This window comes from Poecilia latipinna, unplaced genomic scaffold (genome assembly GCF_001443285.1).
Source record: "Poecilia latipinna isolate Pla-1442-1.1 unplaced genomic scaffold, P_latipinna-1.0 Scaffold1658, whole genome shotgun sequence".
Classification (NCBI taxonomy): domain Eukaryota; kingdom Metazoa; phylum Chordata; class Actinopteri; order Cyprinodontiformes; family Poeciliidae; genus Poecilia; species Poecilia latipinna.
In genome coordinates, this window is record NW_015114274.1 from 110,610 (window position 1) to 131,836 (window position 21,227).

The 21,227-nt window shown below is 41.1% G+C and overlaps 2 protein-coding genes across 6 annotated transcripts in view; one reads left to right on the forward strand and one right to left on the reverse strand.

Moving 5' to 3' along the window:
- The window catches only part of cckar (cholecystokinin A receptor), a 23,564-nt gene extending 15,886 nt beyond the window's left edge, over positions 1-7,678 (forward strand). For 2 of the 3 annotated variants that reach the window (XM_015059815.1, XM_015059816.1), the window contains 3 exons: positions 729-990; positions 1,543-1,670; positions 2,197-7,678. In XM_015059815.1, the coding sequence (XP_014915301.1) occupies positions 729-990; positions 1,543-1,670; positions 2,197-2,765 (959 nt within the window). In that variant the 3' untranslated portion in view covers positions 2,766-7,678. The remainder of the gene's footprint in view (positions 1-728; positions 991-1,542; positions 1,671-2,196) is intronic. The other variant, XR_001428402.1, reaches the window with a different exon arrangement.
- A 3,166-nt stretch (positions 7,679-10,844) lies between these two features.
- rbpjb (recombination signal binding protein for immunoglobulin kappa J region b) overlaps positions 10,845-21,227 on the reverse strand; it is a 19,058-nt gene continuing 8,675 nt past the window's right edge. For all 3 annotated transcript variants that reach the window (XM_015059812.1, XM_015059814.1, XM_015059813.1), the window contains 9 exons: positions 20,910-21,005; positions 18,026-18,191; positions 17,466-17,640; positions 16,214-16,351; positions 15,936-16,048; positions 14,404-14,544; positions 14,169-14,324; positions 13,963-14,066; positions 10,845-11,749 (listed from right to left, as the gene is read on the reverse strand). In XM_015059812.1, coding sequence (XP_014915298.1) covers positions 11,425-11,749; positions 13,963-14,066; positions 14,169-14,324; positions 14,404-14,544; positions 15,936-16,048; positions 16,214-16,351; positions 17,466-17,640; positions 18,026-18,191; positions 20,910-20,998 — 1,407 coding nt within the window. In that variant the 5' untranslated portion in view covers positions 20,999-21,005 and the 3' untranslated portion in view covers positions 10,845-11,424. The remainder of the gene's footprint in view (positions 11,750-13,962; positions 14,067-14,168; positions 14,325-14,403; positions 14,545-15,935; positions 16,049-16,213; positions 16,352-17,465; positions 17,641-18,025; positions 18,192-20,909; positions 21,006-21,227) is intronic.

Here is a 21,227-nt window from a genome sequence, read left to right on the forward strand (position 1 = left end):
TATTCTGCAGAATACATTTTTAAAAAATGGTTAAACATAGGACAAACCGCTGTTTTTATTTATATTCTTAGCTTAAACCTCTTTGACATTCATATGTTTTATTTGTAAAACTGACATGGTATTAATGCATTCGATGTGTTTCAGTTATGTAATAAACAATAAACACAGAAAGAATCTAAGAGTGTGGTTCCGACAAAGGAGGAAATGTAGTTATTTAATTTTCAGGATTAAGCAACACAACACAATATTCAGTTTATTGATATAGCGCCAGTTCATGACGGATATCGTCTCAAAGCACTTTACAAAAAGATCGTCTCAATTCAGTCGCACGTACATTTTTAATTGATCTTAGTTACCAAACAGGACAGTAAACTCAGTTAGTTGCTGGAAATAGTTTAAAAAGCGTATATCTAGGGAAACTCAGCATCGAGTCCAACATTGTTTTGACAAACTTAAACATCAAACCAGCACTAACTTTATGCGTGACCAAGTGTCAGGTTCTGCCAGATCTGCTGAATACGAATCCAATTATAGTATAAATTAACCGTTTACGTCAGTAGCTTTTCATGACACTGCAAATGACCATTAATCTCTTCAGTCCTGTAACAAAAGCAGTTCATTTAGGGGTGTCATTCCAAGCATTTGCTGTAAAACACTAACACCTGAGAGAGAGAGGATGTCGCTTCATGGTCAAACAGAGCTTTTGGTGTGTTTTCCTCTCTGCGCAGGCGTCTCTGTCAGCGTTTCCACCTTCAACCTGGTGGCCATCTCCATCGAGCGCTACTATGCCATTTGCAGCCCCCTCGCTTCCATGGCGTGGCAGACGAGGAGCCACGCCAAAAAGGTCATCACCTCCACCTGGGTGGTGTCCTCCATCTTGATGCTGCCCTACCCGATTTCCAGCACCCTGATTCCCTTCACCCGCCTCGACAACAGCACGGGACACATGTGTCGCCTGATATGGCCCAACGCAGTGTTCGAGCAGTCCTGGTGAGATACAAATGTATTCATTGGGGAGATCTGTGCTACACGATTACCGCAAAGCGGTTAGCTTACAATGGCTTTTTTGCCGAGTGGTTTTCTCGTCGAATAGAAAACATGATTGAAACGGCTGCATATCTGCTTGGTTTGTCCAGGGAGTTGGGTTTTGTTACAAGTGATATGGGCAGTTGCCCAGGGTGTAAATAGCAGGGGGATGCACCGGTACAATCCTGGCTTGAATGAGTTTTATATCACTTTTATACGTGTGCAGGAACCCCTAAGCAGACACGAAAGCTTGGCAGTAAGAACAGAGATCAGACTCTGTTTGCTAGCTCATGTTGAGTGAGATACAAATTACCCTTTATTTGTACCTTTAGCCACATGGAACCATTAAATCTGAAGAAATTCTGCTTTATTTAAGGGAACGGTGAGGAATCCTCACCCAGGGAAACAATCATTCAGCCCACCTTTAACTTACTACAATGTAATTTGGTGCTGCCTTGAGTTAAATCCAACGAATGCTCACTGCGGTGCAGTAATTCTGGTGAAATGTCATCGTAGGTACATCGCGCTGCTGCTGGTGCTTTTCCTGATTCCTGGTATCATGATGGCGACGGCCTACGGACGCATCTCCTTGAAGCTGTACAAGGGAATCAAGCGAGCGCAGTCCCTGAAGAGCTCCAGCAGTGGTATGACATGACTGCAACAATTACATGTGTTTTTAATGTTTTATTGTTTGTTGCCATTTTAGTTTACCTTGAAGCACGCGACAATGTGTTTTGAGTGCTTTACAGCATGTTGAGAAACATTAAAACATTTTACAGTGTGGATGACTGAATTAATTAGAGCTGAGACCACAGACGTACAAGATGCTACTTTAGCATTGTTGCGGAGTAGAAGAGCATGACAAGTTTGCTTTAAAAACAACAGAAGTGTTCTTGCAAACTGGATTTTTATGTCATTTATCACTCAATGCTAATAATGTACGTCACAGAGATAAAAACAAACAATATCTGCAAGTCAAAGTAAGCTTAAGTCGATTCTAAGAACTTCAACCAATTTTATTTTTTTGCTAAACCAAACCAATTCATTCGGTTTTAGACCCATTAATGAAAATTGCAGAATGGGAAATCTAAAGCCAAAAGTCCCTGCTGTAGCGTAAAGAGTCCACTCTGAAACTGCTACTTTGTTTTTCCGCATGCTCGTCCGCACCAGAACGCCACGCCAGCACCGGCAGCGTCAAACCAGCAAACGGCAATGGCTGCAACTCATCTGAGAGCAAGAGAATGAGGAGGACCAGAAGCGGCGAGTTACCAGAGACGTCCCGAAACTCCAGCCAAAAGGAGCTGGTAGCCAATAAACGCGTCATCCACATGCTCATGGTCATCGTCGTTCTCTTCTTCCTCTGCTGGACCCCCATCTACGTCGTCAACGCGTGGAAGGCGTTCGACAAGAACTCGGCGAACCGTCTGACGGGGGCGCCCATCTCTTTCATCCACCTGCTGTCCTACACCTCGTCCTGCGTCAACCCCATCGTCTACTGCTTCATGAACAAACGCTTCCGGCGGGCCATAGCGGCTACCTTTTGTAACTACAAAATCCTGTGGAGAATCCGGAAGTGGTTCTACTATGGGAAGACAAAGAGGCCATCTGTTTGGCACAAACACGGTGAAAGACGATATACGCTGTCCAGTGCCATGAACATCTATTCTCAAAGCATGAGAGAGAGCACACCCTGCGTCAACGCGAACATCCCCATGACGCAGTGCAGCGAGGTCCCGTGATCTCACTGCACGCTGTGTGTAGAAGTGCCGCCCGGAGTGAAGACAGACAGCGTGTTGTGTGTTGCTGAGCCCTCACAGTGCTTTCAGGACCAGTTTATGGGTATTTCTTTCATTTTAAGCTTGGTGTGGAACGACACGAGTCGGTAGGCTAACTCCTGCTCGACGCATGCCCCTCACAGCGGACGATCGTAGCCAGATGTTTCCCGGAGACCTTCAGAGTCCAGAGTACTGACGATGCTCATTCAGCTTCAGGGACCGCGAGCGTGACACGAAGTGCTCTGACGCAGCAGTAAATAAGTCAATGTCCCAGTTCTATGCGTAAACTCCTACACATACTCCAGAAGCGTCGTGAGCCCTGGAATTACACATATGAAGAAATAAACATTTTTCTTAAATAATTTTTTTTTTGAAGATGTTAAAACAATGTCTAATGTTTAAAGACCAGTCCACAAGCAAAAATAAGTGGGACTTTTTTTTTTATTATTATTATTTTTAGTCACAAAAAATCAATGTCCTCAGCAGAAACTAATGAAACTCAGTTTTGTTTTTCTTTTAACTATGTAGCTGATCAGTTGCCTAGTTCATAGTTGCCCACTCTTGGTCGTGTCTGTAAGTTTGTTTCTTTTGTTGTTGTATTTGGAAGTAACAAGTATTAGTTGCTAAAAGTAATTAGCGCCACAAGCATTCAGAGTTGAAGCTAGAAAGCCGTCAGACCTGGCGTGACGCCGTCCCCACCTCTGAGTTTCAACCTCCAAGACAAATCCAATGCAACTTGCGGCTGGATTTGTCCCGATCCCGTTTCCAAGAATTGTTTAAATTCAACTTTGTGCTGAAAAGAATAACAAGTCGGAAGAAATGTTCAGTAGTGTGTTGTGAAATAACAAGTTGCCTTTTGTTTTTATAAAAGGCCGAATCAAAGACAACAAATCCTAAACATTTTACGTTAATTTCTTCACTGATGTCACAATGATGTCCTCGCTTCAAACCCATTTTCATTTAATTGGTTTTCACTCTGTTTCGTATTTTGACAGCATTTTTAAAAACGCTTGTCATGCAGGCTTGCACATGAGAAAATGAAGGATATTTTTGTAAACCTTCCAAGCCCCGTCATTTCTTTGAAGTATGTTTTGCCTTTCACTGTTGTGAAAGTCAACGTGTTCTGGAGATCGATGGGGTGTGGTTCACAGTGATCTGCTGCGTCACAACAGGTTGTGTTACCTTTCTGTAAGGACACGGTCTGGTTTTATTTATTTTTCATACCAAAGGATCAACTCACTACATGGAAATTAACTTTTTGTGCAGTGCGAGTGCCCTCGGGGTTGCCAAATATTTCTTAGGTGACTTAATAAATAAAGGATGGCTCAAGTATTACTTTAAGTTTTAATGGTACCGGTGAGTAAATAGTCCGTGTACCTTAGTTTGAGATCAAAAGTTGTGGTGGATATTGAGAGTTTGCACAGTGTGGGAGAGCTCAAGTTTTATTTTTTATTTTATTTCCCCTTTCTTAATACAGATACATCTAATTTTCAAGAGTCAACTTTAAAGTTTAAACCTAAACTTTTAGAGAACAAAAGGTTCAATCCCTGACATTTTGGAGTGCTTTTGAAGCTTAGTCGCTGCTAAATGTTGAAAACAGCACTTTTGAAGTACAACTAGTTAGTGTTCTTTAGCCTGATGCTAACGAGACAGTATAGGTCGGCATAGGGAGTCTATGTTTTCCATTTTAGTAAAAATATATTTTGTACTCAATCACAACTGTAAGGAAAGAAAAGTTGTTAGTTTGTGATTTCCTTAGCAATTAGCAGGAAGAGTAAAAAGAGTGGGAAAGTCCCAAGGCTGAAAGCACAAGTCAAAATTACAGCAACACATGTAAAAATCTAAATAATTCTAGCAAATTTGAATTTAAATTAAATTAAATGCAACGTTAGTTTAAAAAATGGCTTAACTTTCTATGGTTAGAAGTATTTCTGCTCCCTTTAACGAGAGAAACTGAACTGAACTAAGCTTACTGTGGCTAAATAATCAATCCAATGTAGCTTTTTTTTTTTTTTTTTTTTCTCACCACAATTTATTAGTCGTTTTCAGCATTGAATTTACATACTGGAACATTTTTATACTTCTGAAAAACTAAACGCCGAGACACTGAACCGCATTTAGGTTCTCTTTGATTTGAATCTTTACATGCTGCCTTCCCACTTCCCTAGAAGATATCCTCAACTTCTAGGAATCGCCGGCCTCACCGACACATTAATCACAACCAGCAGCTTCGATCTGAAACTCCCCACCGCTGCACAAACAGCTGCTGCCCTTGACCCTCTGTATGTATGTGTACCTAAAGGACTGGGTAACTGGAGAGGCCTTATCTTTTTGTGGGATTTGTAACACCTGCAGCTTGTCTTTAAAGAGTCAGTCTCTCACCTCGCCCACATGATTTCCACACGTTCTTACTGTCGAACACAGCAGCGTCAATGTAGCAACTTGTGCATGTTTTTTTTTTTTTTTTCCTGTGAGTTTACATGTGAAGAATCCAAATATTTCTCTCGTCGTTCTCTGCCAGCTGTGATGTGAAATGTCGGCTCTCAAACGTACTCCGCCGTCTTTTTGTGATCAGGCTCGTTTCAGGCGAACGACTGACTAGAAAAATACGATCGTGGGATATTTGTCGACTTATTGCGGACTTATTGTGTTTGTCGGAAAACGTTTCGACTTTTTACAGACGTTTTCCACGAATCACAACTACGAACTTCAATGTGTCTCGCAGGAATTTGTGTAATATATACAGGCGGTGAAGTTGTGCACAACTTTGAAGTGGAAAAAAAAAAGAAATGTCATTTAGAGAAAAAAAAAATGTTTACAATTAAATAAAAAAAATTTAAAAAGTGTGGCATGCATTTGTATTCAGTTCCTCTTGTGGAAGAGTTTTTTGGGGTTATGGCTCCACACACAGTGCTGATAAAAAGTATTCACCCGTTGAATGTTTTCTGCTTTTTCATTGCTTTTACAAATTATAGTCAACAATATTTGGCTTTTTTTGACAAAAAAAACCCCCTTTGATATCAAAATGATACTGATTTCTATAAAAAATAATTGTATAAACATATTTAAAGTAGAATAATTGATTGCATAAATGCCCCCTTCCCAAAGGATCAAAGGGGGTGAAAACTTCTTATCAGCACTCTAACTCTTACTTATTTAGGTCTGACTGAGTCAAACACATGATTAATATAATTAATTTCAGCGGTGCGTGGGTCATAATTATTGGTATTTTGTGACAAACGTTTGGCGCCAACTAGATGTGAATGTTATTGTACGTCCAAGAAGAAACACACATTTTTTTTACAGTTTTAAATTGTGAAGTTTGTGTGTAAAGTGCTGTGTATAAAAACCTGGAGCGCACACATTAAGATCCAGGGCAAAACAAGTCGGTGCTTTTAGTGGGTTTCAGAAAGTGGACCTTGAAGGAGAAGAGCGACTCTGGCGAGACTCGTGTGTCACTGAAGGAGCAAATAAGACAAAAGCTTTACGTAAGAGCAGGACAAATCCAGGTCAGTTATCCGTTACCCTTTTTAGCATGAATTCAGAGTAAAAGTAATAAAATGATTTTAAAAAATATATACTTTCACTGACCAAAAACATTCACATTTCGTCACTTTTTAAATTCTCATTTTATTCCAATATTGCAAGTTTTTTTTCTTGGGTTTTTTTGTTGTTTTTTTTTCCCTTTCTTCTTTTAATGACATACAGTTTTGAGCATGATCTGGAGCTGCAATATGTACAAAAACAAACTAACATATGTTATTACAAAAGAAAAAAAAATTAAAATAAAAAACAAAACAAACGTCCCCTTTGTTTTGACGTTATTGCTAAATGTTACAAACGGCACAGGTTTCTACCATCAGACACCCTTTGAGCACTGAGTATATACTACCACATGACACCTCTGCTTACCATTTTACTAGAATAATACACAGATAACAGTGAGAGTAGCGGGAGATGAAGACGAGGAGGAGATGAAGACAAAGAAAGGGCGGTCCAGGTAAGCATCGACGATAAAAGAAAAAAGAAGTGAGAAATCTTCAATTGCACAATGGAAGATAAAAACAAAAACATTAAAAACAAATGGAGGATGAAATGTGTGAGAAGAAGTAGAAAGTTTAGCGCTCTGTAGTGCAAACAGCCAAATAGTCTAAAAGGAGAAGTAAGGCTGAGTGCGACAGAGAAAGGGCTCCACACTCCGTTTTATTCGTTTAAAGCTGCCTCTCACTCTGCCCTGTTTTTTTTTTGTTTCGTTTTATTTTTTGTTTTGTTTTTGTTTGTTTTTTGTTAAGCAGTGCATGAAAACTACATTATTATAAAAAGACATTTGGCATATTAAGAAGATACATACATTGTTCAGAGCTCATAAAAACACATCCACACAGAACAGCTGCTTTTTTCTTTTTTGTGTGTTTTTGGTAGTGTAAAATAAAAATAAAAAAAACACGACAAGGACGCACGGAGAGGAACAAAAAGACACGAAAGCAAACGAGGAGAGACAGAGAGGCGGTGTTTTCCCTCTTGTGAAGGTTCATATCAACACAGCGTGCGTATTGAGAAGGCATGTAACATCTTTTTTTTTTCCCCCACAGTATGTTCCCCCTTCTTTTTTGAGTTAGCACATTCTGAAAACAGAAAACCCAGTAAATTAACTCGGATTGTCGAAGGCGACGGATTTGTTGAGAGCAAGAGCCGCCATTTTTGTTTTCTTAATGAATCTGAAAGCTGCTCCAGATGGCGCGGTTTGCTTCGAGGCGGCAACACGTAAACAAATATTTAATCTTAGAAGACGGAGGAAGGTAAAAGATAATAATAATAATAATAATAATTACAGTTAAGATTTGGTGACCTCCATCCTGCAGAGTAAAGGGAAGCGCTGTTTGGATGCTACACCGCTGCTGCAGCACTTGTTTTTATCTATTTATTTTCTAAGTTTAAAGTCATTCCAGGAAGTGGCGTACTTTAAGGGAAACTAGAGGCAGCACGGGCAATAATGCACTTTTTTTTCTCCATCTTTTTTTTTTTTTTGTTGAAAATTTGACGTAAGACAACGGGAGACTTTGTACCAATAATTTAAAAAATATCAATATTACAATATAAAACATTTTACATTAATAAACATGATGGATAAGAACAGGGCATAACTTAACTCATCGTTTCTTTTCTGCGCTTTTTTTTATACATTAAAGGGGGGGTGGAACGAATCCTTTTCTGTTCCTGTTTCAAGGTGTAACAAAGTTATGAAACACTTCATTGAGCAGACATTCAAGTTACAGTGCTGTTCTCGTTTTGTATTGCCTTTGAATGTCTCCCCACAAGCTAGACGTTTTTTCTTTTTTTTTGGATCTGGTGGAAGACCGGAAGCTCAATTTTTTTTTTCTTTTAAATGGACCGAATCAGTATTCGGTCACAGTGACGACATTACGGCACTAGCACGCTTTAAGGAACTTGCTGGCTGGTGAACTAGTGCTCAGGCGAATGAGAACACAAAACCACGACAATGAAATGACCTGTACAATATTGCTGTTATGTTCAGAAATGCACGTTTTCGTTTTAAATACACATTTAAAAAGGCCTTGTTTTTTTTTTTTTTTGCTCCCAAAGGCGGTGACGTCACCGCCGGCGCGATGAACCACAGGATAATTTAGACAGAACAGAAAGCTGAGAGGGGCTTACAGCAGTCACGATGTAGGCATGGACCGAGTTTAGATTAAAAATTAAAAATAAAATAAAAGTTTTCAATTCACACAAAAAGAAGGCGATTTCCTTCACTTATTAAAACAAAAAACAAAAAGAAACACATTTGGCTGGAAACCTTTCTATTCCAGAAAACGCGTGCAGCTATGGAGTGCAAACAAAGGCATCAGTCTCTGTTACAAGTTCAAAAGCACAGCATTTTCCCACCTTACAGTTTCTGCACAAGTCTTTAGGTTCAGAAGTGACCCACCTGCTGCTGCACACTGACAGTCAGCTGGCTGAAAGGTCATTTTATTGTCCATCGCTTACAAGAAAGCACATCTGCTGAAGGAGTACGAGTAGTAGCTACAAAGCTAGTTAGTCGTTTTTTTGTGTTTTAAGATAAAAAAAAAAAAAATAATGCCAAAAGGAATTATGTTTGTTGATTTGAGTGCTTGGAGCCTACAATTTAATTTATTTCTATTTTATTTTGTATTTTTGCTCTCAAGTCTATGCAACAAAATCAAATTAGAAACAAAAAAAATGCTACAGCGCTTTTTTCCCCCCAAGATTTTACCATCTACCATTAAACTAAAATTTTCATATCCGTTATAAGTTGAGCTATAAAGTAATCTCATAACACTGCCAACATGCTTCTTCTGACTGGCAGTAATTTTAATATTTAATCACCAAAAATAAAATAAAATATAAAAAATACCAATGGAAACCAGCAAATATAAGAAGAAATACTTAAGTAGACTTTTTTTTAAAATTATTTTCACTTAAGCTCTGAACATTGTCTCATTACCGGTTAGCAGATCTCATTTCAAACCAGATAAAACATGTTAAACTTAAACATGTATGAAACATTTTGGGCCTTACCTGTAAAAATTAACTACTGGTCACATCTATGTCAAATTTCAAAACTAATTTTGAGCATTAATATAGAGCAAATGGTGTAAATAAGGGGGGAGGAAAAAGTTGCATTTTCAGACCAGAAAAACACACAAAGAAGAATTTTATGTTCACTTTTAACCAGCAGAGTTAGGAAGAGTTGAGAATTCAATATGTGGTGGGAAAACCTGGCATTTTGCTCTTGTGGATCAGTACCTTAAGAAGTAAAACAAGACGTGGCGACGTTTGAATTCTTGAATAGAAAGGCTTTCGTTCAGGCGTAGAAGCAGATAAAGCGAATTATTCCAGCTGGCGTTCTTCCCGTTTTAAATGGGAGTAAATTTAAAGTCTTTTTGTAAATATTGTGACCTTCTCCCCCCCTCGAGGTTATCGCACTGGTCCATGCCTACTTGGGAGAGATTGTCCCAACCGTGGCAGCAGAAGAACACTATTGAAACGAAAACAGAAGAGCAGGGATCTTTGTGTTTGTACACTACAAAAAAAAAATAAAAGAAAACAAAAACAGGAAGGCTTCAGAAGAAGGAGGCTGCTTTTGCAGGCAGGGTGAAGCCGCAGCGATGAGCTCAGAGACAGCGGAGCTCCTGTGATAAGTAGCGAGGCATTAGTTTGTGCTACGCACAGCTTCTTCCAAGGTGAGTAAACAGCATATAAGAAAAAGGTGAACTCTTTTCTTTTTTTTCCCCCCCGTCGTTTTGCAGTAAGGCCACATCAAATTGAAAAAGTGTCCATCGTTTTGTGTGTGTGTGTGTTTTTTTTCTTTTCCTTCTTCTTTTTGGAAAACTACCGGATGTAAGCAGAGCACGTGCTGGAAGACGCCTCGCCGGGTGCAGTGAGCAACAGATATTAGATATGTGACTGGTCTGACTGTGTGCACAGTAAGAATATACAGTACTAAGGCTTACTAACGCTTATTACATTGAGTTTGACTTGTTTTTGTAACCAAGAAAGTCTTTGTTTTTCTTCCTTTTTTTTTTTTCTCCACATATTCTACAGATGTTGCTATGGCTCCATGTGAGATGTACTGAAGCGTTTGCGTTCCAGGAGATGCGGCGAGCACGCAGAGTATTGCAGGCAAGGCAAAAGGCGTTGCTTAAAGCTTTTTCTTTTTAAAGACTTCATAAAAACCAAAAAGGATAAAAAATATAGGCCCCTCTGAGGTCGTCCTCCCCCCCCCCAATAAAAACAAACATAATAAAAACCAACCTTCGCTTATGTGAATAAACAAACCCAGACTTCAGATTTTGTTTTTTTGTTTTCTCCCCCCACCCAAAAGAAGACGTATCAAAAGAAAAAAAACAAAACAAAACAAAAAAAAAACAATCCAAAGACTGAGAAGCAGACGTTTGTTGTAAGGTCACATTAACATAAAAGGTTTGGGAGTTTGGACCTCAAACAGGGGGCAGAGGGGGAGGGGAAACAAAGCCCAAAAGCTCAGAGAAGGAATAGAAACTATTTGGTAACAAAAGTGTACTATATGTTTAATACAAAAAAAGGTATGGAGAAAAATGTACCTTTACTAAAGCTTATACAAGATCCTTGGTCCATAAAAACTATGTTATCGTCACGATTTTGTGTGTCCCTCTGCGTCCTGCAACAACAACAATACGCCCAGCCGATGGGCGTGGGAGCTGATCAGCGTGAATCCAGGCGGGCCGACGGCGGGCCGATCCGTTCAGGTTGTGGTCGGCGTTGCGTTCAGGGTGGATGTATTGTTGTCGTCGTCGTTTCTCACAGCTGAAGGAAGGTGCTGGTGCTCTGAGCCTGCAGGAACGTCACTCGTTCCAAACGCCGGGATTAAATAGGCAGGTCCCTAAATTAACCGCGGGGTCGTCACACGGAGCTCTTCTGCTTATTCCCATTGGCCGACACCGTCGGTGATGTCGCTCCTTCAGTTTTGCTCCTTTCGTTTGTATCCCAAGCTAAAACACGCAGCACTCTACGACGAGTCAAGAGTTTGGGTTTGATTCCTATAGTCTGTCATGTAATATACCCCAAGGTGTGTTTCGCTCTCAAGGCATACTGTGTGTGTGCGTTAGGACACCACGGCGGCGGCGGAGGACGAGGACGTGACCCCGGCGCCGGGGGTGCTGCTGGGGCCGTAGACGCCGGGGGCGGCGGCCTCCTGGCCGCTGTTGCTGTGCAGGCTGGCGTTGCCGGCCCGCAGGATGGCACCGGCGGCGCTGCAGTGCGGCCTCGGGCCGGGCTCGGGCGTGTAGGTGAAGGTCAGCGTGGTGGAGTAGATGATGCCGTCGTTCCTCACCAGCGTGACGGGAACCTGGACGGGCTGCCGCACCCAGCGCCAGCCCTCGCGGAAGGCCGAGATGTCGGGCACCACGCACAGCATGCTCTCCGCACACCTGCAGGGTGCGCACAACAGGAAATACGTTAGCAGTTATGGCCCCACCCGCCGAACGCGACCCGAAATCCGGGTTGTTTTGCTCGTGTTCGTGTCCCGGTCAGGCTTCTATGTCGCGTTTCATAGAGCTGCGGCTTACACTTTATTTAATGCAGCCTCAACTTGCTTTTAAAAGTGTTACACAAATAAATTTGACATTATGTCGAAATTTTCCCCTTACTATATGGTATTTTATTCTACTTTATAGTCTTTGTGTGAGTCTACTTGGTCATATTGCCCGACGTTTTGCTGCTGTTGCACAGAAATTTCCCCCATTTCAATACAATAAAGCATATTTCTATTGTATCAATTATTCTGATCATCAATTAATTTGATAAGTGGTGCATTCTACTGATTTTTCATTTAACCCTTTTTTTTTAGACAACGTTAGAAATATATTAAAATAAACAAACATTTCAGCTCCTTTTTGAAAACAAGAAAACAAACATTTTATTGCCTAAGATGCAGTAACAGCATTCCTTTGGTGAATTTGAACCAGGAGAAGCTGGACGTGCAGCTTGAGGAGCTTTGGCTCAAACATATTTAAAGGCAGACGTATACAGCAAAATGTGGGCTAATTACTGCTCCAAATTTATTTATTTCAGCAAACTACCTTATTTTCTGAGTCTGTATGCTCCAGCTAATGATTAATTGATTGCTAAATTAGCTGCCGATTATTTCAATAACCGGTTCATCATTTCAGCCTTAAATATACTCTGCACAGAAAAAAACCAAGCGAGAACGCGTGTTGTGTTGATCCACTTATTACAGTCTAAGCAGAGGAGCAGATGGGTTAACCCGTTGAGAAGATAAATAAAATAAGGTGGAGACGTTCATTAGACTGTAACGAGCGCAGCGCACGCGGCCTCGCCCAGCCCCGCTCCCGTCAATCGCACGGCCCAGACGATTTGCACTCGACTCACCCTGCGGCTACAACAAGCGACAAAATGGAACCGGAAGAGGTTCAGCAAAAGCTGAAAGCGGGAGAATTTACACCGCTAACTCAATTTATGGTCTAAATACGAAAGCAGTGAAATCTTAATTGAAATAATACGCTGGGCTTACTTTGGGCTCGGGCCTATAGTTAAAGTTAATCAGTCGAGTCAGCCTGACTCTAAACTAAAACGTGTGACTTCATGAACAGAATGCAAAAAAATGGCAAACGATCCAGGGTTCCTTCACATCTTCATCCAGACTTTTTCCATCACTAGCGAAAATTAGTTAGTTTCTTAGTGACGCAAAAAGGAGAAAATGGGAAATATTTGACACTAATATGCAAAAGGGACTGCTTTCTTTTCCTACATTTTCACAGAAAGGCATCTCCAGAGTAACTCCCCCCACATTAATGATTTACTCTCAGTGAAAAACACCAGCCTCCCAAATGGTGTTCAAAGAGCCACACATCGTGTCCTTTCTCCGTAAATCTGAACTTACGTAAGAGGCTGAAAGTCCCGAAGGAGATTAAAGGTCTGTCGAAGAGCGACGTCGGGTCATTATTCTGGTATTTCTGAGGCTTTTGCAAGTGAAATGGAGCAGCAGACATGTGACTCAGTGCTACTCTTCATTATGGATACATTTATTTTTCCAAATCCTGAGCTCGTCTTCTTACGTCGCTGCCTGATGGAGGCGTCTTTCAGTGACGTTCTCAGTCTGTTTGAAGCTTATATTTCACTTAAAGGACTCCAAAGAAAGTCTTTTGCCCAAGTTACATATTTCTTCTGTTTTTGCTTCTATGCTACACTTTAGTATTTCAGATCATTCAATACATTTTAATACCATGCACTAAGTAAATACAAGACAGTTTTCAAAATCATGATTTGATTTGCAGAGAAATCCATCCAGACCACACCGCGTTGATCCTGTGTGAACATATAATCGCTTCCTTTTTAAATCATGAATTAACCAAGATTAAAACATTTTTTTTTCTTTTTTTAGTTTCGTATCACCGTCACGCTCAGGACAGAAAACTAGCAAACTAACAGAACCCTAAAAAGACTTAAAAAGAACCTGTAAAACAACATGAAGCAGGCAAACCACAGCATCCACAAACTTCGCATCATTATAATCCGACAATAGAAAGTAAAAATTTTTTTTTTAAATGCAGATATTCTTCAAAAAAAAAAAAAAAAAAAAGGGGGAATTTTCTCTCTACAATCCAGAAAAGCAGCAACTGACCTGTACATGGTTTCAGCCTCGACATCGCCGAACCAAACCCGCAGATTTGGCGTGAAGTTCTGCCCCGTCAGCTCCAGCATGGCGACGTCCCCACCGCCGTTGAGCTGCAGGGGGCGGACAAGACCAGACCAGTTCAAACACGTGAACAGAGCGTCGGCGCGAAGACGTTCGCTCCGAGAAAACGCCGCACACCGCGCCGAGGCTACCTGTAAGCTCTCTACCACAGGCACAGGGGTGACGGGTGAGTGGACGGGGCCCATGCCCTCGTAGAAAGTGTACTCTGCCTTGTCCGTGCTGATGATTGTCCAGGAGGCGCCGTCGTTGATCATCTCCTTGTTTGGTTCCTTTGGGCATGGAGTGGCCTGGCATGGAGGGAGGAGGAAGGTCAATGGGGATTCGAGAGAGCTACACATTGTATGCAGAGGAAATGGTGGCACGGACTTGAAACTGGATGATCCTTTCTTGGGAAAGGCACAGGTACATGCGCTCCGTGTCCTTCAGGTAGAAGGCACACTTGTGCAGCTGGGAAACCGGGTCGTCGGCGTCCAGCAGGGCCGTCTGCTTGTCGACTTTTCGAATGATCTCGTAGGAAAACAAACGGAAAGGAGCAGATAAGCCGATCGAGGGATGGATGTTATGATAAAGCAGAGGGTTGGACGGGAAGACAAGAGATCGAGATCGCCGAAAAAGGACAACAAAGACATGTAGGAAGAAAAAAAGGATTACTTTTTGATTGCAAAAGTATTCACACACTGGTTAACGTTTTATAACTGCTTGTCAAACTGCAACAAGAGTTGAATGTGTTTTATTAGGATTTTCTGTGATAAACCAACAAAACGTTGATCATAATTGTGAAAAGAAAGGAAAACAATATAAAACCTTTACTTTTTGGTGTGTTTGTATTCTGTCCCAGTCAATTACTTGCAAAAAAAAAAAAACTTCTGCAATTTTAGCTAAAAGCAATTTGAAACCCAAACTATCAGTTTTGAGGATCTAGAGACTGAGATGCTCATCAGTTCTTCCAAAAAAAAAAAAAAAAAGCTCAAACTCAGACTGCATGAAGAGTGTCTGAATATTTCCTAAAGGCATTAGTTCTTGACTTTGACTAGGCCATTCTAATACCATTTTGCTGCATCTCTGCCTGAAAGCTGGTGATGGTTGTCCTGCTGAACAACCATCTAATGGTTGCACTTGATTTTATTTAGGGGCATCAGAACAAAGGGGACTTGTATACAAATGCAGGGCACACTTTTCAGGGTTTTATTAGAAAAACATTTTGCAAACCATGTAAAGTTTCCTTCCACATGACAACTATACACTACTATGTGTTGTTCTATCATAAAACTCTGAAAATGAACCGAAGTTTGTGGAGCTAATGTGACAAAATTGGAAAAAAGTACAAAAGGAACAAATACTTTTGAAAGGCAATGTAGGTCAGAAGAAAACGAGGTTAACAAACATAAATAGATGGAAGAAAAGACTAAATGTCAGTTTGCCGCTCAGAAGAACATGAGTCATGGAATGAGTGAAGAAAAACAAGGCTGACTTTGTCTAAGAATGATTATTTGAACAAAGTAAAAGTCCAACGTTTATGAAGACGGGGGAGAAATAAACTCCTTTTGTGCCAGAAGAGAAGAAGATTGACAGCTCTGTGCAGCCTGCTAATTAAAGAACAATGAGAAGATCTAGTTTCCTCACAGTGCAAAACAAAGACGGGGTAAAAACTGTTTACAAATATATATATATTTATATATATATGGAAGAAAATGGCATGATTTTGTGGGTACTGGCAGTCTGGTTTTGACATGTTTGGACAGAGGCAGGACGGCAGCATCACTCAGACTCCGTTTGTGAGTGTTGGCGGAGGAGCAGCAAAATGTTCGCCTGTTTCTGCTGCAGTTTGCCGCTTCTAATGTTTTCCCCTGATCTCAATCATTGAGATGTTATCATTTATTATCATTATTTATTTTTACCAGTCTGGGCAGCGCCATGCCGGTGACCGAGCACACCAGCTTGACCGTCTGGCCGTAGTGGATGTAACCGTCTCTCACAGTGAACTCCTCTCCTTCTGACTCCTCGTCATCCACTGGAAACGCAAAGAAACGACCAATCAGAGCCGCCGCTTCACGCTCCACACACACACACACACACACACACACACACACACACACACACACACACTCGCCACCAGTCAGTCACTCCAGTTCATCTCTCAGTCACACGTCGTCGCGTTTGGGTGAGGGCGACTCACACAGGTGGATGTAAAAAGCCCCCCACTGCTGGGAACTGGCGTGGAAGTTGCCCCCCTCCACATGCAGGTAGCGCGTGCTGACCGTTTGGGAGCGCAGTCGGTTGAACAGCGCCACCTTGGTCCCTGATGCGATGCACACTGCGGGCGAGAACAGACAGGCTTACGTAAGGAGAGCACGGCCTGCTGTGCACCGGGCGACAGGAGGTGTAAACACAGCCAGGCGACAGACACTGTAGATTTAACTATGCTGCCCCCTGGTGGACAAACTAACTTATTATTTTTTTATGATAAATTTTAGTTTGAATTCCCATACTTTTAACTTGAATTTAAAAGTGCAAAATGCAGGACATTTAATGGGGGAAAACATTCCAAAAGCAACCAATGAGGGTTCAGATAATAAAAACTCAATGAAAATTTGAAATAAAAGCACAAGTAATAGACTTAAATGTGCAATCATTGGTAATTTTTTTTTTTAAGAGGAGAAAATTAAGAAGAAATTAGAATTCTAACTTTTTCCTTAAGAATAATTTTTCTTCATAAACATCAGCAGTTCAAACACACGCATATGCGCTGATGGGAAGATTTACGACTCTACTTTAAGACTGTTGAAACAATCCGCCCAAACAGGTTCCAGACAATTAATGGTGCCACGAACCTGGGGGAAAGTCTGGTCTGAACACAGTGCTGGTCGCGAATGCCAGTGAAAAGCACTAAAACCTTTCTGCTAGAAAGAGGAGCTTGTTTTTACAAGAAAAGCTCTGAGGCACTAAATCATCGGCAGGAAACGATGTTGAAGGTGTAAATTTAAACTCAGTGTTTGCATTTTTACAGAGTCAAAATGTCAAGAAAGCAATGGAACAAAGTTTTTCCCCCTCATTTGAAATCCTTGTTGGGTGTTAAAATACTGCATGAAACAGTCAGACAGTATTTGCATTCTGCAGTTTTCCAAGTTTGCAGAGCTGCAGAGTAATATTTTTGAGTTAAAAGCAGTGAAAGGGACATTTATAAAGATAAAAATCTAACCAAAAAAGGACAAAACAAGCTCTAGAAACATGGAGAGCATCTCTACAAAAAAACAACATTTTCTTCAGTCTGTAGGAGAAATCCTAAAAAACAAACAAGGTGCTGACTTGTTTTTGCTAGAAAAGTAAAATATATTTTTTCACTAACACAGATTCGACGATTGTGCTCCATCGGTGAACCGACGGCAAAGACAAAGACACACAAAAAAGAGGAAACTCGTCCAACTCACGGTCAGCGTTTTTGAGGGACTGCTTCTTTTTGGAGGGCTTGGAGATGACTTTGATCCTCTTGCTGAGGAAGACGCCAATGTCTGCGCTGTTGCCGTAGAACATCTTGACGGACAACATGAAGTGCTTTCTCTTGTCGGAGTCGGATATGTACAAGGTTTTGGCTGTGCAATAATTCTGAGGAGAAATAGTGAATCGTTCGATTAGTGAGCCGACAGGTCAGCGTCAGATTTATGCTTTCGTGTTCATTTATCTGCCGCCGGATGTTTAGATAAATCCACTGAAAACTCATATCTAATGTTTGTTTTTAACTGTTGTTCTGAATTTACTCAGAATCTCCTTTAATCTAATCGGCTGCAAAAGTGAGTGAATCCACAGTTCCTCTTAGCATCTTCATTGGACTTTCTTCTAAGTCTAAATATTGGTTAATCCAATAAGGCTGTCAGATTGTGAAGGCTGCAATTCATTTCAGCTTGCATATATAAGGTGCACACTGTGCGAATTTGGAGGAATCCAGAGTAAACACTTTCTTCTCCCGAGCGTCGTTTTGTGTAGTTTGTACCTTTCCCTCTAGGTTGAGCTGTTGCATTTCTTGGTCGCTGTTGCCGATGCCGATGAAGGCACACGGCTGCGACTCGTGCTCGTTGCAGCCGTCTCTCTCCATCTGCTCCTTCTTTTTCTTCCAGCCGCTGCCCATCAGGTAGACGCAGGGAGGAGGGCAGAAGAACCTGGAAACAATGGGGGGGGTGGCTTTTTTTTTTTTTTTTTTTTTTTACAAAGCAGCTCTGTTTCCAAGACAACCTTCTCTAAATATGCTTTTGAGCTTTTAAGAATCAACATTTATTCACGTCTCGAATATAAAAATAATTATTTTAAGTCAAATTACTTGGAATTTCGGTCAAATTAAACCAAATATTGTGCATCCTAATTCACACCAGTAGAGGGCAGTCTAGTGTCATCTCTCTCTTGCAGTGGAAAGAAAAAATCTGGTTCAATATTTTTATCTGCAACTTTATTTCAAAAGTTGTTGCACTTTGCGGTGCAGACACACACACACACACACAAACAAACAACTAAATTTCAAAATCAATTTTAGACATTTTAGTCCTTCACAAATAAACCGTCGAAAAAGAAAAAAACGAGCTCATTACTGGACGAACTGGGTTCATGTGGAACTGGAGAGCAGGCTGTTTCGCAACTCCAGACTCCGTCTCTGTGGGTGTTTGTCTACTTTCACCTCCTATAAAAAGCACAGAAGAAGCGAGAAGCGGCGAGAAACGGGTGTGGGGGTTTGGGGGGGCATTTAAGGATCTCCGTTCACCTCCACCCTTCAGGACCGTGTGTAAAAAAAAAAAAAAAAAAAAAAACTGAAAGTGCCATGCAGAGAGGTGCAACCTGATAAAGCAGCATCCTGCAGAGTCCTGCTGGACAAAGACTATTATCTGAGGAATTCATCTTTTTCCAGCTCTTGGTGGTTGGCGTCCAACGTTTGATTTGCCAAGAGGAGATAGGCGGCCTGATGAGATTGCAAGCAGTGTCGCAAGCAAAGCCAAAAAAAACGGAGCGGAGCCGCAGAGAGCAGCGGAATGAAGACGCGCAGCGTTTCGGGGGGGAAGGAGGCTATAAAAAGTTGCAGCGTGGGGTGGAAAGGTGAAGCGCAGGGTTACAGGAAGGATTTGAGGAAGAAGAGAAGAGTTCAAGAGAGCGGAGTTGAAGAAAAAAAAAAAAAAAAACAGGAGGTGTTGCATCAGCTGCTGATTGAAGTGCAGCTACATGTGTTGCATAGAAGATGAGTTGAAAAGTTTGACGGCAGCACAGGCTCTGCAGCTTAGACCCAACCAATGAAATTCCTCCCGATTTCCCAAAACATTCCCTCTGGAGGAGTTCGACTTCCAGCTCTAGCTGCCTTCAGCTCAATGCGTTTTCCATGCTCTCCGTCGAGACTGATCAGTGCAATACCTGAAGGAAAACGTTGCTTTGTTTGTGTTCATACAATAGCCGATAGCCGAAGTTCGGGCCTCCAGTCAGTCACACGGCAACAATTAACACTTTTACTTAAAAAAAAAAAAAAAAAAATACTGGAAAATCGAGTTTGAAACGGTTTCGTTTAGGAGATTACGCAAACTGGAGCAGAAAACGCCAAACCTGGATATTGTACAAACTAATGTTTTTTTGTCATGTAACACACACATTCATTACACAAAGAGTGAAACATTCCAAGCTTTTATTTTCTGGTAGTTTTGATCACTCTGGCTCATACATGAATCAGATCATCGCACACAGTGCATACAGAAAACGACCCGCTTCTGGAAAGTCGGTTCAATTCTGTTTGTTTTGCTTGAATTACTGCATCAATGCAGCGTAGAACGGAGGCAGTCGGCTGAAGTATGACGGGAGGAAACACGAGCTGCTCTGAATGACCCGGGTAGACGTTTGCATTGTCTGTCACAATAATCAATAAAATCAATCAATTGCATGATAAATTAAGACAAACTCAATCATTTCCATTGGCACGATCTATCGTTTATATCTTTTTCCTTTCTTTCTGGATGATAAAAGTCTTCAGTTTGGTGCTTTTGGTCTAAGCTAAACATTTTTTTTTTTTTTTTTTGAAGGAAAACTTAAAACTTGTTTGGAGAGATGTCATAATTAATTTTATTTATTGTCTTGTTTATTTATTTTGGATATTTAAGATGTCTTCCACTTCCAGTGTTAAATGTTCTTTAGAATTGAAAGTTTATTGATCCTTGAGAATGTCTTCTTGTGTTATTAGCATGCCATTATCATTGAATTGCACAAGAATGATCTCAAACCAACAGTATTATTGATTATCCCGATAACTCCTGGAACTATTTATGTGCAGACGAAAGCTTGTGCGCTAATTTTCTTTTGAGGTGGACAGAATTGGTTTTACAAGCAGGCAACGGCCGACTGCCAATCTCTAAAAAATGAAGGAAATCGGGGGCGATTTATTGGTGCAGCCCTGATCGTATCCTTTCAAATACTGTGTCAAAGTATTCCTTTGTCAATTGCGAAAATGCATTTTTTGCAGCTCTACGTCCGAGTCAAAACCTTCACACTCATAGAGCTTTATTAGGCGTTTCATCTACAACTTGGGAAAAACAAAACGTTTGGAAAAAAAAAATAGATTTTTGTTCATACCAAGAAACCCAGACGAGCCCACAGTGAGCTCAAACGCCACCCAGGAAAACTGGAGGTGCGAGTTTTGTTTTCAGCATCCCGAGGACGAACTAATCCATAACACCCAGTCTGTGTTAATCCCTCTAAGGGTCGCCTTGTTTTTTTAGGGGGGTTGGGGGGGGGGGGGTTTACACGGGTTTTGTTTTGTGATGGCTGCTTTCTCACGGCAGCGTGGCGTCCAAGTGCGACGATCGTTCAGAGAGAGAGAGAGAGATGAAGAGAGCCGACGTCGATCGGGGGCTCACCTTTTCTCATTGCCGTAGGATTTCTGTGCAACTTTTGCGTGCAGGATCATGACGGTTTGGTCGCCTCGCTCCTTTAGGTAATTCCTCATCGCTTCTCTGCAAAACAAAACAGAAACATTAAAGTTTTATCACCGACATCGACCTCGTCACTTGGAAAGTAAAGGTTTTTCGTTTGTTTTTGTGTTTTTTTTCCTTTGGATTACAGTTGCAATGATTCATCAAAAAGCGTACAGGTTGAGAAGAAAAACGAAAAAAAAAAAAAAAAAAAAAAAAACAAAAACCCCCAACGCAAAGCCAAAGGGGCCACCCGGGAAACAG